This window comes from Zeus faber (assembly GCF_960531495.2).
Source record: "Zeus faber genome assembly, chromosome: 14".
Taxonomy (NCBI): Eukaryota; Metazoa; Chordata; class Actinopteri; order Zeiformes; family Zeidae; genus Zeus; species Zeus faber.
Genome location: NC_137200.1, coordinates 19,144,087 through 19,161,440, shown reverse-complemented (window position 1 = coordinate 19,161,440; position 17,354 = coordinate 19,144,087). Strand labels below are relative to the sequence as shown.

Genomic DNA, 17,354 nt, shown 5'->3' with positions numbered 1-17,354 from the left:
GTGTGTGTGTGTGTGTGTGTGTCGGTCTCGGTGTGTGAGAGAAAATAAACAAACACACAGCACACAGGCGGAGCCGGGAGCCGACGGCGGCCCCGAGAACGCTGGGGGAATCAATTTTGGCCGAGCGCTCCGCGGGTTGTTTCTCCGCCGAAAGCATTTAAAAGAGCGAGGAAAACAAAAGGAGCCGTCAAGAAAAGCTGCAAACCCAAATGACAGGGAGGCACGGAGAGAGAGAGAGAGAGAGAGAGAGAGAGAGAGAGAATTAATGCTCCCTGATGTTATTTCCCACGTATTGAAGCGATGGCTTTGTATCCGGTGTAAACCAGCTTTTGAGTGTCTTTTGATTATTAAGCGCGTTTGAACAGGAACCGATTTCCGCTTATCGACGTCACCGCCACAGGGGTGATCCTGAGTAAAACCAGAGCAACATGGTGGGGTCATTCCGCTCCGCAAACAAGGAGCCCCGGGGGGGGATGATGGGATACCTGCCGTACAGATGTTGTGTCTCTGTCTGTTCTGCTCCATTCTGATCGCCTCAAGCCGCCCACGCGTCGCAAGAATGATATATCTGACGGACGACGCTTATGTTTACTTTAAAATGATCTTTATTTATTTTGCATCGTTTAGAGTTTGGGCGTCCGGGCTCCACCGCTCATCACTCCCGGCGAGGTGTCCAGCAAACATAGACATACTTAATGAGATAGAAATATAGGGGTGAGGTGGATGCAGGGGAGGCAGAGGGAGCGGCTGCCTGAATAGGGTCGGCCTCTCAGGGGCGTGGAAGCGCGTGGCGCTGTCGAGTTGTCTGACAGAACTAGCTCCACAAGCTATGGATCATTTAAATATTGTGACATTTTGTCTGTTGATCATTTGTCGAACTCACGACTCCTTAACCGTGGCTATTTTTGGTGGTGATTTTAATATTAACCTCTACTTTCGATCGCTTGACCTTGAGTCAAAAAACAATAATTAAGATGAAGAATTATTAAGATTCAATAAAAGCTAATAATAATTACGTTCATTAACGCTGAGGTTGACTGTCGCTTGATTGCCACTATTTTCAATATATATTCAATAAACCTTTTGATCTTGGAATTTGAGGAAATTGTGATCATTTTGTAAAATCGTGAGATTCTACAAGCCTATGTTTCCACCCAAATTAAAGGGAAATTTTAGGCAAATTTGAGAAATCTTGGGTTCAGAAACCAGAAATCAGTTGGGTTTTTGGCAAATGAACTGACTACCTGAATTTTTATGTCCAATAGAAAGCTCTTCTGCCATAGGCAGACCTGTGTCACTACTATTCTAAGCTTATTTTAACATAGTGGCATGGACAAAAAAGAAAGACAGCCCTGCACTTGAGCTCCAAGGCAGTGAAAAATACAGCCTCCCAAGCCAACTTGATCATAATTCTAAGAAATATTTTCCAGCTCTGTCACAGGGTTGTTTCTCCACCAAACAAACATATTGCCACAGGGAGAGGACAGGGACAAAAGCACTTATCGAGCGTGCTGCAGTATTAATACTGGCTGGTTGTATTTTATCGCTGTAGTTTTCATGTATATTTCATTTGGGTCGACAGCCGACAGTCGCTGTCTGACCGTCTGAGTCGCTTGTCTGACCGTCTGAGAGCGACGAGGTTCAAGTGTGCCGCCGCGAGACCCGCGAACCGCCGGATCGGGTTCGATTCCGCTGAAATCCGGTTGGCTATCACAATAAATTGAAAGCCATATCAATCTTCAATAAGGAACCCTAGCTGCCGGAGAAGTAAAAGGATATGGAGGAAACACACACACATGCGCGCACACACACACACTGACACACACACACACACACACACACACACACTTGCACGTGCGGGGCGGGAGACAGCTGAGGATAGAAGTGGGAATGTCTATATCCAGAGATCCGGAGAAAGGGAACACAAGGGGAGACTGGTGGGGGTGGGTGACATTCAGCCCCCCATCCATCCCCTTAAAAACACCTACACACTCACACACGCTCACACACTCCCTAAATGCTCTGAAAACCGAGATGGAACGCATTCCTCCCTATGTAGCCCCCCTCCGTCCCGACTCTGTGCCCTCCCTCGCTCTTCTCACAAAGCCGCCGTGCACGCTGACCGCCGTAGACCACCGCTTCACCGACCCCCAGGACCCAAAATATTTCACTCCGGGGTCGTTTGAAGACCTGCGTGTTTTCTCTGGCGTTTTCCGAAAAAAACCCAGAGGCATTCACCCAACTGAGGCTTGATGTTGTAGGGCCCGGGGCGATGTTTAGGAAATCAGATATCACAATGGGTTTTGAAGAATAGCTCGTCTATGGATGCTCCTGTCAGGTGTCCACACACAAGAAATATAGAAAATCGATCATTTCGAATGTGGATATTATGATCGAACAGGTAAAGGCGTTCAGTTGGTCAGAGACGGTCAGACACTATCTACGGTCGGGGTCGATGAAGTTCAGAACGTTCATAGACTCCTTCATAGATATTATAACGATGTATCACTCAGCTCTGCCTTGACGTGTTGCGGCGAGAGGAGTACCCCCCTGAAAAAACTCACCGTACGTTACAAGCGCGGCATATGGAAAGAGCGTGATACGGAAGATTTTTCTTTCCGTGAATGAGTCCATTGTATTCAACGGAGGCAGGTTCCGACCAGACCATGTCACTTAAACGGACATGTTTTATTTCTAATGTTTTCTTATGTGCTGTTTCCTGTCTGACCTAACCGTCAGTCACAGGGTCTGCTGCATGAGGCGTTGGTTCTGGGTGTCGCAGAGAAAGAGTCAAAGGGCCCGAATGGACGGTACTAAAAAACGATACCGGACACGTTTGCCTTCCTAGCTACCGGCCAAACACCACCCAAACAGATCCTCCGCGCTCTCCTGCATGTTCCTGAAGACAGAGGACGCATAGAGCCGCCGGTTTTACCCCAGAACCCCAGGGCTCTGGGGGGGGTTCTGTTTGACTTGGCCGCGGGCGGCCGTGGCGTGCCCGGCTAAATCTGCTTTATCCATCAGCGGGAACAGTGGGAAGGAGGAGGGGCGGAGGCAGAGTTCAGTCGGAGGGACGGAGAGGGAGAGCGGAGCTGGCACCGAAGGGGAGAGAGGAACACAAAGGAATACGGCGCTCGCCAACGCCGCCCACTGACCGCGTCGGGTCGATTTGTTTCGCGCATCCGCGCACTTTTGACGGCGGCGCATGCCGCCGTGGACCCCTCGCGCTCGTTCTCGCACTTGAGGCTTCGATGCTCACGTCCAGCAGGAGCAGATTATGGGGGTACAGTGCCAGACTCAGTGCGGCTCAGACTGCGCGGAGCCCTCCCGTGCAACCTTTCCCTGTCGCTGCGGTCGCGTAGAGATGATGTCACCGCTCACGCGGGCTGATATTTCGCAGACCGTACATGCGGCAGCGAATCAGGGAGAGACCCAGACAATGTGCAGGCCTGGGCGGACAGACAGACAGACAGACAGACAGACAGACAGACAGACGGGCAGACGGGCAGACAGGCACGCTTGATTGAAAGAAACAGAGCTGGGTCTAATGGGTCTCCAATGAGCCTCAACCTGCATCATCCGCATGCCTTCGGAGGAGAACCCAGAGGGAAAACCCACACCAACACATCCATATTTCATCTTTATTCGTTTTTGTTAAGGTTTTACACACAGGAAGAGCCAAATCATTTCACACTATTCTACCAAATCACAACACCAGTAATAAAATCTGAGTTAAAACCGCTAGAGGGAGCAAATGAAACCGCTTCCCCTTTCACCGGTCGCCCGTTGAAGCCAGCTTTCTTTCATCACGGGTAACATTGTAGTTCCCAGCTCACCTCGTTCTTAAATAGTGTGGTGATTTCCAGAGTCAACACTGGCGGCGCGCGGCGCATGTCAAAGCGGAGTTGGCGTCATGGTCCGACCGTGCCGTGACAGCCAAGTAGCGCAACGAAGCTCGACGCCACACTGGACCTACATAGTCAAGGAGAGGATCTCGGCATGTCACTTTTTTATCGTCCTTTATTCCCGATTTCTCTCAGCCTCAACCAGCATGGTGATCTACGCTGGCGTCATTTGTCAGTGCGGCGTCTTGAAAGGCGTCCACATTCCCTGTAAAGCTGTTCGAAAGCGACCAGGCTTCTCTTCATTGTCTTATCCCTTCTTTGCCTCCATCAATTTTCCCTTTTCCGTCTCTTGTCTTTTTATTTTCTTTTTGATAAATTTTTTTAATCTCAAAACCCATTTTAATTTGCTCGACAGAATCAGAAGCACAATGAGTTTATTCCGCAGGTAGGTGCACTTACATTTACGATGAATTTGTCATGGTGAGGATTAGTGCGTTATTATAGGCATTTAAAAAGAAAAGCTTCACAGTGTGAAAAAAAAAAGAATAAAAAATAAAAAATATATAAATAAATAAACAAACAAATAAATAAATACAGTTAAATATAATAAAAAGTAAAGTCAAAATAAAAATAATAACAATAAAAAAAAAAAATAAAGAAATATACACAAATAGTCTAAAAATACAACAAAGAAATATTACGACATATGAACACTAACCCACGCACGCACACAATTACAGACAGACGGTTTTCTTGTTGCGTAGGAGAGAGGCAACTGTCCGCACCAGATGTGTAGGTCAGTGGCACTAACAGCAGGGCTTTATCAATGTCCCTCTCCCCCACCATCCCCACGGAGCAATATACTTCATTAATCTCTCATCCGCGGAGGTCCTTTAATGTGGCTCTAACTATGGCTGGAGGCGACAGTTGGTGGGAAAAAGCCCCTGGAGCGGTTGTTTGTACCAGGATGTGCCGCGACGCTGGATAGTGGCGTTGTCCTTTTTCCAGGATGTTTTTGGAAGGAATTGGCTTGCGCCTGATGTGATTTTAGTCGTTAGGTCGGTCGATGCTCAGAGAAAGTCTGTGCGCTATCCAGGTTCTGTCTCCCTGGCCGTCTCTCCTCCCATCTCTCAGTCCTCCCCCTCTCTTATTAGTATGTGAAGGTGGAGGACATTCCTAATGTTAAACCTTCAGATTATATGTGCACCGAGGGAGTGCTTATCTAGTCAGCCATGGCTGGATAGTGAGGGCCAACACCTCCCTCTGCCTACTAATCTATTCTTCGACTGGCTTTTCTGTCTACTTTGACCACCCAGTTGTAGATCTTTTGGTGTTTGTTGAAAAAAAAAAAATCCCTGATATCCTCGTGACCTACAGGGTTGACCGTAGAAGTAGGTAATGCATATTAACGCAGGCGATGGGAGAAGAGTCAGTTTCCATCTGTTCAAGGAATTTAATCAATAAATGACCATTCTGTTATCCTTATCTGTAGAATTTAAATAAACATTGTGTATTTGTTTTAGATTTATGATCACATTTACTATTTTATTCTAAACAACATCCTTAACCATTTTCAACATAATTATCACATTCTAATCACATTTTAATTAATCACATATTTATGAAAACAATTCTGTCTCATTTCCGAGCTCGAGTTGACTAGGACGCATATACGTTTACGTCCATGTCTGTCATTCCATTTGCAAATAATTATTAGAGTTTGTTTTTCTTTGCTGGAATTGCCAGATGGCTGGGACAGCTTTCAGATTGCAGGAAAGTCTTCTGTCATGGAAAAGTACACTGAATTATCTTCAAATCTAAGCCTCTTCGCCCACTCATTATATTTTTGTATCTGGAACCTCAAACATCAGGTATTTACCAGGAATATGTGTGTTAACATGAATTTTGCATGCTCCCAGTTCAGGGAACATGAGAACAAAGCCTTTCTGCCTCCATTGCACTCCATCTGTGTGTGTATGTGTGTGTGTGTGTGTGTGTGTGTGTGTGTGTGTGTGTGTGTGTGTGTGTGTGCGTGTGCGTGCGTGCGTCCTATAATACTACAGAAGCTCTGGAAGAATTCTGATGCCATTTTGACCGACTTTTAATGTGCTTCCCACAGGTTTTCAATCGGCTCCAAATGTTATCGGTTACCAAATGAGCACAATTTCTTACCTTTCAGATACACTGATTTAGTATCTTTGGCTGTGTTTCGAAATGTTCTCCAGGGCCAGGGCTTCCAGAGGGGCTCACAATTCCATTTTGGAATTAGGTTTCAGGCTCTTTGAAATCGTTTTTATGCTCTTTCGTGTCTTATCGTCATTAGAAGTTCCATTCCAAACATCATAAAACCATTCGCTAAGGTGTGTCATTCTGTCTAAACCATATAGGATCCAGAGCGTAAAAGTGAGATTTTCAAAAGGGCGATACGTCATCTTGGAACAACCCTTTTTGACATACAGTACAATACATCTGCTCACAGATATATTGCTTTTTGAAGGTCTGGCTGTTTTACAATATAATACCTCATGGATTATCTGTTCTTCTCTATTTTCCCTCTCTCTCAGGTGTAGCAGAACCCAGCCATGCCGATAACAAGCAAAGGGTCAAGGACGGGGGCTCTGGTCAGTGAACCCTGTGCGTGTTTAAGTCTTTGGCGACCCCACTCCAACCTTCTTCTCTACGTCGTACTCCATCTAGTTGTAGTTCAGGCGTCGTCTGTGCTCGGAGCTTTGGAACTCCAGCTGGACGAGGAGCAGCCGGCGGGGACCATCATCGGCGACATCAGCGCCGGGTTGCCGCCGGGCGTCACCGCCAGCCTCTACTTTATCTCCGACCATGAGGGCACGGGCGTCGGCAGCGACCTCCACATTGACGAGACCACCGGGATTATCACCACTGCCCAGCGTCTCGACCGCGAGCAGAGGGACCACTACAGCTTCATCGCCGTGACGATGACGGGAGTCACCGTTGAGGTGTCGATCACGGTAAACGACATCAACGACCACGCGCCGGTGTTCCCCAAAAAGAAAGCTGCCCTCAAGATCCCTGAGCAGACAGCGGTAGGGACAAGGTTCTCTCTGGAGCCCGCAAAAGATGCAGATAAAGACCAGCTAACGACCCAAGGGTATGTCATCAAAGAAGGCAATGTGGGCCAGGTCTTCAAGCTGGAGACCAAAAGATCTGCCAACAATGTGCTGTATCTGGACCTGGTTGTCAACGGGCTGCTGGACAGGGAGAAGCGTTCATCCTACAGCTTGGTGCTTGAGGCTTTTGATGGGGGATCTCCTAAACAGATTGGTTCCATGAACCTGGATGTGACCATCACGGACATCAACGATCATGCGCCAGTTTTCAACCAGAGCAGATACCATGCAATCATTTCAGAGAGCCTGCCACAAGGCAGTAGCATCCTGCAAGTAAGCACCACCGTAATTAATGTTGGTATTCACATAATTTAACAAATAATGATATTGATAACAAGGAATTTCTCTAAAAACCCAAACCCCTTTTGTCTGAACCATAATGTGAAATTTCTACATACTCCCCTTCTCAGGTATTTGCATCAGATGTGGATGAGGGTGATAATGGCCTGGTTTTGTATGCGATCAACCGGCGCCAGAGTGACCCAGACCGCTACTTTGTTATGGACACCAAGTCAGGGGTCATCACGCTGAACAGACCTCTGGACTATGAACTGAAGCGGGTCCACGAACTGGTGGTCCAGGCCAGAGATAATGCCAGCCAACCAGAGGTAATACATACAGTAGTTATGCTCATGGTTATCGATAGCACATTTTGTTCCCTAAATGAACTGATCAGTTAAAAACAGCATGACCTATAGTAAGAACATCTGACATGCTTGTTGTTTTAAAAAGGTCATTGACAGAATACCTAATAATTCATTACAATGCTATTTGATGTTAGTCAAGCTATAGGGTATAAGGAGCTCCATCAAAATGTGTTCTTGTAAAACCTGTGAGACAATTACTGTGAAACAAGACTGTGCAATTCAATTTAACTTGAAATAATCGCATCATGAAGAGATAACATTTGTTATGCTATGTTATCACTTTCTAGGTTACCAACGCCTTTGTGACGATCCATGTTCGCGACTTTAATGACAACCAACCCACGATGACCATCATCTTTCTCAGCGAAGATGGCTCTCCGCGTATCTCAGAGGGGGCCCAGCCAGGCCAGTATGTTGCTCGGATCTCAGTGACCGACCCGGACTACGGGGAGTACGCCAATGTGAATGTCTCCCTAGAAGGTGGTGATGGAAAGTTTGCCCTTACCACCAAGGACAGTATAATCTACCTGATTTATGTAGACCAGGTCTTGGACAGAGAGGAGCGGGACTCATATCACCTGAGAGTGATGGCCACAGACTCAGGCACCCCTCCCCTTAGGGCTGAATCGTCCTTTACAATCCAGGTGACCGATGTCAATGACAACCCCCCTCTCTTCGACCAGCAGACCTATAGACAGACCATTCCGGAGGTCGTCTACCCGGGGTCCTTTGTGCTCCAGGTGACTGCCCGGGACAAGGACCAGGGCCCGAATGGGGACATCCGATACAGCCTCCTCAAAGACAAAAACACCCACTCCGATTGGTTCTCCATCCACCCTGAAACAGGGATCATTACCACGGCAACTGCCCTGGATTTCGAATCAGAGCCAAAACCAAGTGTGATGGTCATCGCAACGGACAGTGGTCGACCGCCGCTGTCATCCACAGCAAAGGTGGACATCGTGCTCCAGGATATTAACGATAACGTGCCAGTTTTCTCCAGCAACTTCTACAATGCCTCCATTGAGGAGAACACTGTAGCTGGGACGTGCTTCTTAGAGGTAAGAGAAACTGCAGTTATTCCTCTACCCCTCAAGCAACCTTATTTCTTATCCTCTCTGTTTTTCTCTCGTTTTGTCTTTGCTCACGTGTGTTTTCTGTCTCCATTCCTCGATTATATGCCGCGGTTAATGCTCATGGTGATCAGTCTTGCAGAGGCCTGGCCAAAATATTGTTGTCCTACTTCTACAGCCAGAAGCGAGTACTCACTGTCTCAACCGTCTCCTCATCTCTTTATTCACTCTCCCTCTTTTCACTCACACCCTCCCCTAAATCCCCACTCTGATTACTCTTCTGGCCAACGTCTGATTTATATATCAACATAAACGAATGTGGAAAATCAAAGTCGTGTCATGTTTGATGATAAAAAGCAGCCACAATGGGATATTTCAATGATGACAGTGAGCTTTGAAAGCGCTGACAAGTGCTGTGATTCATAAAAAAACGGGGGTCCCAATACTGGGGTTAAGCTGCGCTTGGCTGGGGGTTTGTCAAGATATGATCGAAAAAAAAATCATGAAGACATAAAGGGAGTGAAAGGAAGAAATCACCTGCATTCCTGGAGCTACAGTGAGTCAGTCAATTGGGATTTCTGGCTTGTCCTTTTGCTCACCTCAAGAGGTCTATCATGGCAACTGGGCCAGCGGTGTCGGGTGAGCCCTCAGAACTCTCAGTAGGGCTGTGCTATCTCATGGCAACTTAATGAGTCCTGCAACTCATGCGAATAGAAGAGGTCCTCTCTTCAGAAATATTAAACATAACCTGCTGTTTGTCTCCTTACATCTAGGGATGGCTTCATGTCCGATACCGATACCGCAACCTTGAGTATCTGCCCATACCTATCCGAACCCGTCTTTTTCCGTCTCTTAAACAACTAAGCTGTTAAGCTGTACATTTGTCTTGATGCACTTTTGTTTAATCTAGCCATCTAAGAAAAAACATCATGCTCAAACTGTGAAACAAACGTCCTCCTCCCCTGAAGGAAGAAACACATAGCCCACAACATTCGAGTCAGTTATGCAGAGTCAGCCTGTCTTCTCATTCAGCTTTTGGTCTTCTCGGCCCTGAAACTCATACGTCGCTGTGGAAGGGAACACAGGAGGTGTGACATCTGCCATTTCCACTGAACGCAGAATGCTGCTGTTCTGAACGCAGAATGCTGCTGTTTTAAACGCAGAATGCTGCTGTCCTAAATGTAGAATGCTGCTGTTCTGAACGCAGAATGCTGCTGTTCTAAACGCAGAATGCTGCTGTTCTAAACGCAGAAGGCATTGGCCGGCCACAAAGACATTGGTCTGTCGATCAGTGAAACAAGTTCAATGTAAAATTTCCATTAAAAGGCTGTGTCTTTGTCAAAAATAGGAATAATGTCTTAATATGTGTTAATATAATTAATATAACCAAACATTTAATTTATTGTAATCAAAAGAATGTGTTCTTCTTCATGCAAACATCACTGAAGGCACTGATTTTTTTTATAATTATTTTATAGTTTTTTAATTTCTTTATTTTTATATTCTTCTCTCTCCTTTTTATCTATTGTATGTGAAGCACTTTGAATGGTCTCTCTCTCTCCCACCCTCTCTCTCTCTCTCTCTCTCTCTCTCTCTCTCTGAGTGGATGGGGCAGTGAGCCATCCATCTATCTTTATGTTTTGAATTTTGGTGACGGTTATTGAGTTTTAAATAAGTTGTGGTGTGTAGATACAGCGGGTGGGGTGGGATGGTGGGGGGGTGGAGGAGGTGTTGGGGGTGGCGGTTTGTTTGCGATGTCGGACTTCCCCAGGTTGACCGGCGGAAGCACGGCGTGAACAACCCCGCTGCTTTCCTGTGTTCCGCGGAGGAGTGTGTGCCGGCCCTGGCGCAGGTTGCGACACATCTAAGTTCAAAGTTTCGTTAAGCATTTCCGTGGTAGTTTAGCCTAATGGATTGGATCGGATTACCTATTTTTTCCCGATATCCGATCCAGCGATTTTGGCGCTGAATCTGAATCAATACCGACGCTGAGTATCGGATCGGCGCATCCCTACTCATATCCATCACGCACTGTTACCGTACCACCAACTGTTTTTACAGGTTGAGAGGAAAACAGTCTCATTTCTCAGCCTCTTCACAGAATGATTGCTGCCGGAACTTCAAAGTACAGGATTTGCAACCAGCTCCAATAACAGCATGTGGATCCCAAAGAATACATACCAGCAGAATTGGTTTTAGATAAATACTGGAACTCCAGGCTCATTTAACCTGGATTTGGAAAGGGTCGCTGTTTGGGTGCTCTCTGGAATCCGGTACCTTGGTACAGTCTGGCCCGATCCAATGGAACCATGGAATGGCTGCATAACATAAGAAGGTGAGTACAAGTAAGTACACTTTAAAGCATACGCACGAGATGAAAAAAAGCCAATTTAGTAGTCCACAGAAAGAAAGTATAGAACAAAAAAAATGTAAAGAAACAAATGTGCGGGAGTCCTGGAGGAATGGTGTCCTAATCCAGGGAGAGCGCTCCAGTAAGAGTGGTTTTAAAGCGGGGAAATTAACCCAGTAAGCTTTCGGGAAGTAACCGCAGGCACATTCATGCTCAATTTGAGGCTTTTTCAACAGTTTCGTTGTCCGAAATATATATAAGATGTGTGTTTTCCTGAGTTATTTAAACAAGCAATTTGCTCCTAATTAGGCAGCTCCGTATAATCCCTCTCTCCCCGGCCGGTTAAATGAACACCTCGGTTCTCAGATCCAGTTGTTTCAACAGTTGTAATCAAATGTGAGTTGTCCCTTTAATCCTAGCCAGGAGTGATTCTGGCGTTATTTTCAGAATCTAATCCCATGCCAGACATTGGGGGTGTCTTTCTTTTTTTTTTTTTTTTTTTTGGCGACCCACCAGAGTGAGCGCTCAAAGCTTGATTTGCTCATTCCGACACGTTCCTCGAGGCTTCGGTAGGAATGACTTCATGTTCTCGGTGAGACAGTCCCACCGGGGCTTCGACTTGAAGGATAACAGTAGTTCATTTCAGCTTTTTTTTTTTTTTCCAGGGCCAATGGAGTATTTGGTCACTTGGAAAGGATATGTGATGTTATAACTGACATCATTAGGCTAATGGACGTCATTGCAAATTTGCTCCATATTTCCTCCAGCTGCCTGCAAGACCGACTGTCAAGAGTGTGGACTCAAGCTGTTGAGCATTTAAGCATTTCACACCATGAACATTGAATTATAAACATGCAGTCATTCTTGTATTGAAACCATCCTGCTAATACATATAGATATATAGAGTGTGTACATATATATATATATATATATATATATATCCTCGGCTCCATCGGATCGGACCCTAACCCCGACCATCCACATGATGTAGAAGGAAACGTGATTCATCAGACCAGGCCACCTTCTTCCATTGCTCCATGGTCCAGTTCTAACACTGACGGGCCCATTGTAGGTGCTTTTGACGGTGGACAGGGGTCAACACAGGCACTCTGACCGACAACACAACACTCCCCACGCGCATCAATGAGCCTTGAGCGTCCATGACCCTGTCACCGGTTCACCGGTTGTCCTTCCTCCGACCACTTTTGGTAGGTACTAACCACTGCATACCGGGAACACCCCACAAGACCTGTTGTTTTGGAGATGCTCTGACCCAGTCGTCTAGCCATCAATATTTGGCCCTTGTCAAAGTGGCTCAGATCCTTACGCTTGACCATTTTTCCTGCTTCCAACACGTCAACTTCAAAGACTGTTCACTTGCTGCCTCATATATCTCACCTCTTGACAAGTGCCACCGGAATGAGAAGATCAATATTATTCACTTCACCTGTCAGTGGTTTTAATGTTGTGGCTGATCAGCATATATATATATATACATGAGTAAAAAACTGGATATAACGTGACAAAATAATATTTAAAATACGGACCAGCTGCTCAGCTGCTACAATGACTGACATTGGACAGAAAATATCTGGCACTCGGGCTGTCAAATCTTTTGTAGAGGTAGAAGAGAAGAAATTTTTTTTTGGGGGGGGGGGGGGGCGTCCCTCAATTAACACGTAATTTAGACCGGAGACATCCTCCCATTTGTTGACGGCAGGACGTTCAAAGTGTCCAGAGAGGAAGAGTGTGTTGGAGGGGGCGGTCAGAGGGTGAGGTGAAACAGAATACAGAGGTGGAGGTAAGAAGCCTCTCTGGCATGTTGTGTTCTTTCTCTCATTCCCTGTACGCAGCTCTGTTAAAAAAAAGTCTTTCCCCGTTTAACTCACACACACACACACACACACACACACACACACACACACACACACACACACACACACACACACACACACACACACACACACACACACACACACACAGTTACAGTGTGTAGGAAGCTTCTTATCAGGGAGGCCACTAGCAGGGCCGTAGCGCATTTGCACTGTTTATCCACCCGCAACACAAAGGAGTTATTTATTTCTTGTTTTCCCCTGCTTCCCACTTCCCCTACTTCCTCTGAATATTTCCCAGGAGAGCTACATATATGTGTGTGTGTGTGTGCGCGCGCGCGCGCTTATGCGTGTGTCTTTGTCCGCGTTCTCATTGTGAGGAGGTCCGGCCGTGAGAACGGTTTCAAGTGGGGCTTTTTGAAGAGGTGTCTCGAAAGCCCGACGGCCGCGTTTGAACATCACCCGATTTGTGGCTCTACCGCTCCCTGCGCCGCCCTCGCCCGCGTGGCGGCTCGGCCGGGCTCCGACCGCTGACGGGACGGCCCGTCAGCTCCACTCGCTTGTGATGAGTTGTCGTTGAGGGACTGGTCGCTGCGACGGCGCAGTCCCAGCATTCGATTGAAAAAGGGGTCCGGTGAGCCTTGCCGGCTTTCACACCGTCTACGTACCGAGCTCTGTACAAGTCAAAAAGGAGGTCGGACGTCTTCCGCCTCATCATCGCCTTCCTCTCCCTCTCGGGCTTTCTTCCTTTTTGTATTCGAATCCCCAAACCATAACCGAGTTAAGTCGGTAAAAGCCCAACCCGCGGGAGTTGGCCGGCCGCCTCCCCCCCGAACGTCTATCTGTTTCTCTTCCTGTGCTCCGCCTCGGCCCCCTCACTGCCAAGTTTCGTGAGATCTCTCTCCGCGCTTGTCATTTAGCCGATCCGCTGGGAGCCCGTTGCATGTCTCGCTACCAAAGACTCGATGGTGACCTCATATCGAGGCTCGCAGATTGGAGAAGCAGAGAGTCAGGTGGAGATGTGCGGAAGGGGCCGGAGAAGAAGCAGAGAAATCCGTTTGAAGAGAATTGGGAATAGTGCTTCTTTCCTGTCTCTCTGCAGAAGAAGAATTATTTGTGTGTGTGTGTGTGTGTGTGTGTGTAGTGTGTGGTGTGTGTGTGTGTGTGTAAGGATGCATGTGTGTGCCTGTGAAGCGCACATCTGTACATATGTGTTTGTGTGTGCTGCCCAAGCCAAGTTCCCCCTTCTAGCAGGTGATTCCCTCCCCCGTGATGTTCAGCATGTGTTTCTCTGGTCAGGCTTGTTACGCAGCCCTCAATCACATCGACAGGCGCACAGATGTGCTCAGTCGAGAGACACGGGAAGCGGCCGCGGACCCGGCTCGTTGTGCGATGACGCCGCACTCCGTCCCGTGTGTTGAAAATCAGCCCCTTTCGTGAAAAACGATGTGAGAGAACGTACGGCGAAAATAGGGAGCGCGGACGGAAGGACGCCGTTAACGAGAGCAAACACCGCGGAATGCCGCGTGCGCGTCGAGTGAGAAGGTCCGAGAGGAGGCGCGTCTGTTGACAGGTGCGGCAATGTCCCCCTCGGCTTCCCCGCGTAAAAACCTGCTGAAAAGCGCGAAACCGCGCCCGTCTGTCAGAGCGATCGGCCAACGCGGCGCGAAGACCCCCGGGTTAAAAGTCCGCGGGAAAGGGCCGATCGCAAATCGCGTCCTCCACCAGACCAGAGACATATGGCGACCCACCGAAAGCAGGAAGCTGTTCAGCTATGCCTTCCTGTCGGAGCGCGCCGGTCTCCCGCTGGTGTCGTGCTGGATAAGACCTCGGAGGGAAACGGCGCCAGACCGCAGCTTCCATTTGGAGCTGGTACGCCGCCCTGAAGCCCAGACAACGCGCTCCCTCAATTTCTATTAAGCTTGAAAATGTTGGTCAGGGTTGAGGCGGGGAGAAATCTAATATCTAATATCTTATCTATATTTATTGATGAACACCTCGATAATGTTTTACCTGTGATAATTGTTTTCCATCCATCTATACTTATATTATACCTGTATTTATACTGACTATTTATACTAGTACTTTGTATATTCTGGACATTTTACTATATTTGCATAATTTTGTTTTTTATTATGCCTTTTCTTGTATATTTGGCATTTTTTTAATTTGGTTATTTTTGTGTATTTTGCAAAAATATATATTTGTACATTTTTGTATATTGGACTATTTATTGTATATTTGGCTATTTTTAGTTTGGCAATTTTGGAATATTTGCCTATTCTTGTATCTTTTTTTTCAGACCGTTAAGCTTTATTTCCCGTAATTGTCTCTGGGACAATAGCAATGCACCAGTTCCCTGTAAATGAAAAAGTACTCGGCCAAATAAGCAGAATCTGAAAATGACTTTGACAACAATCATTTTAAGAATTCTTGGCGATGACTATTGACGCTTTGATAAGATATTTACACGCAGGAAATACTTCTGGACAAGACGTTTGGAAAAAGTCATAACCTGTCATGTAATTACATCCCAATAATACGATAATCAAAATCCCAGATGATATCAAGCCTCGCGCCGCAATCTTGATATTATACCGACATCTCGCCCAGGCCCAGTCAGGATATCCTCCCCTCTCGCTCCCTGACGTGGCTGCTTCTCAGACAGTGGCAGAGCATTTGAAAGGTTTGCGTGTTTCCCTTAACCTTTGAACTCTGAGAAACTGCTCAAAATTCCAAATTCTTCCAACAGCTGGACCCCTTCCTTTCGCACTCGCACTCGCGTCCTCATTGTCGGTATCAATCTTTCAATGGATCTTGCACACGCACGCACGCACACGCACACACACACACGCGCACACACACACACAGACACACACACACACACACGTGCGCGCACACATACTCAGATGCCGGTGCTGTTGACAGGTCGTGTGTGATAGGGGATTAGTGTTGCGCGTCTGCTATGTAAGCCATCCTCACATAACTTCTGTCAACGCTCACCGTACATTCATCACCTGCTACTGGAGCTGCCACAGGTCCCAAAATGCGGTTGACAACACCCATCCATGTGGCCGAAACGAGTTCTTTACATTTAGAGTGCGGGTCAAGAAAACCTTTGTTTACTTGTTAACATTCACCGGGACAATCTCTTTTATCCCCAATTCACTGTGGCACGAAGCCAGTCTCAAAATTACATTCACTGTTTCATATCACTAGCCGCGGGCATATGCTATGATTTAAACCTATCTGAGCGCTCACTCATGTGTGATGTGATTGGCTGCTGCTTCTGTGGAGGGGATGGCGGCACGCCTCATTAAGCCCAATACTCTGTACCATATGGCAATAAGGAGGGCTTTTCTCTCTCGCGCTTTCTTTTTTTCTTTCTTTCTTCCTTTCCTCCTGCTCCTCTCTTGCTCCCTGAAGGATTTCCGTTCCATTCCTTCACTTCAGCCGGTATTGAGTACCTGTCTTTCCGTTCCAAACTTCTTTACCGCATGTCTTTTTGGGGCACTGACTGACGCCACTCCTGAAGTCTTCTCGAAGGCCTCACCCTTTCTCTCTTGCTCTGCTCTTTAGTGGCAATCGATCCCGCTCCTTAGTGAGACTATTTGGTAGATGCTAACATCTCATTGGGCTATTTCCACCGCAGGAACCAGGAACGTCCCAGCACTTGTGAACTGAGGGCCTTTTTCCACAGCAGGAATTTTAGGACTGAAATTGGTTCCACTGTGGCAGTTCCAGGTCCCAAAAGGGTTCCTGCCAGTGAGATGGTTCATTTCGGAGGAGCAAGAACCATTGGGGCAGAGTTTGTAGAACTGAACAACATTTTCTGGTCAAAGGAAAGCCAGAAACCAAAATGAGGTATCAAACTGTGGTGTGGGGATGGTGTGGTTTGAGCAACCACACCTGTCCTGGATCTAGGTAATTGGGGAGCCAGGATCAGAGTGGCTGCATTGCTGTCGCTCGCTGGTTGGTCTAACTAGCAACAGGTAAAACCCCGATCCCCACACACACTCAAGAGAGAGGAGCCCTTGTCATGACACATAGCTATCTGCTCCTGGGCTAATTACAACTAGCCCTCTCTCTACAATGAACTGGTGTCTACAACCCCGATGCTGTGTCTCTGTGCTGGAGGTCTCTGACAACGGCACTTGGGTGGCGTGTGGTAGGCGAAACTGCCACACAAACCTTGCATGTTAGGCATCACCTCCTCCTGATTTCCAAAGTTCCTACACGCGGTGGGAAAGCAGCCGGGAACTCTTATAGGGGACCGCTGAGGTTCCTGTTTCAGAAGGTTTTCGGGCCAAAATTCCTCATTTATTTTTCTGGGCCTTGGTGGAAAAGCCTCTTTATTGCTTTGTAGCGCTAATTAGTTCACAGAGGATGCATATACCAATACCAATACATTTCTTCAAAAATGTAGAAGAATTTATTGGGATAATCATTGGGAATTTTACCCGA

At 47.0% G+C, this 17,354-nt stretch overlaps 1 protein-coding gene across 1 annotated transcript in view; it reads left to right on the top strand.

The window, feature by feature from the left end:
- dchs1b (dachsous cadherin-related 1b) overlaps positions 1-17,354 on the top strand; it is a 96,621-nt gene that overhangs the window by 9,668 nt on the left and 69,599 nt on the right. The window contains exons 2-4 of the mRNA XM_080014259.1: positions 6,410-7,261; positions 7,399-7,596; positions 7,923-8,696. Coding sequence (XP_079870385.1) covers positions 6,428-7,261; positions 7,399-7,596; positions 7,923-8,696 — 1,806 coding nt within the window. The 5' untranslated portion in view covers positions 6,410-6,427. The remainder of the gene's footprint in view (positions 1-6,409; positions 7,262-7,398; positions 7,597-7,922; positions 8,697-17,354) is intronic.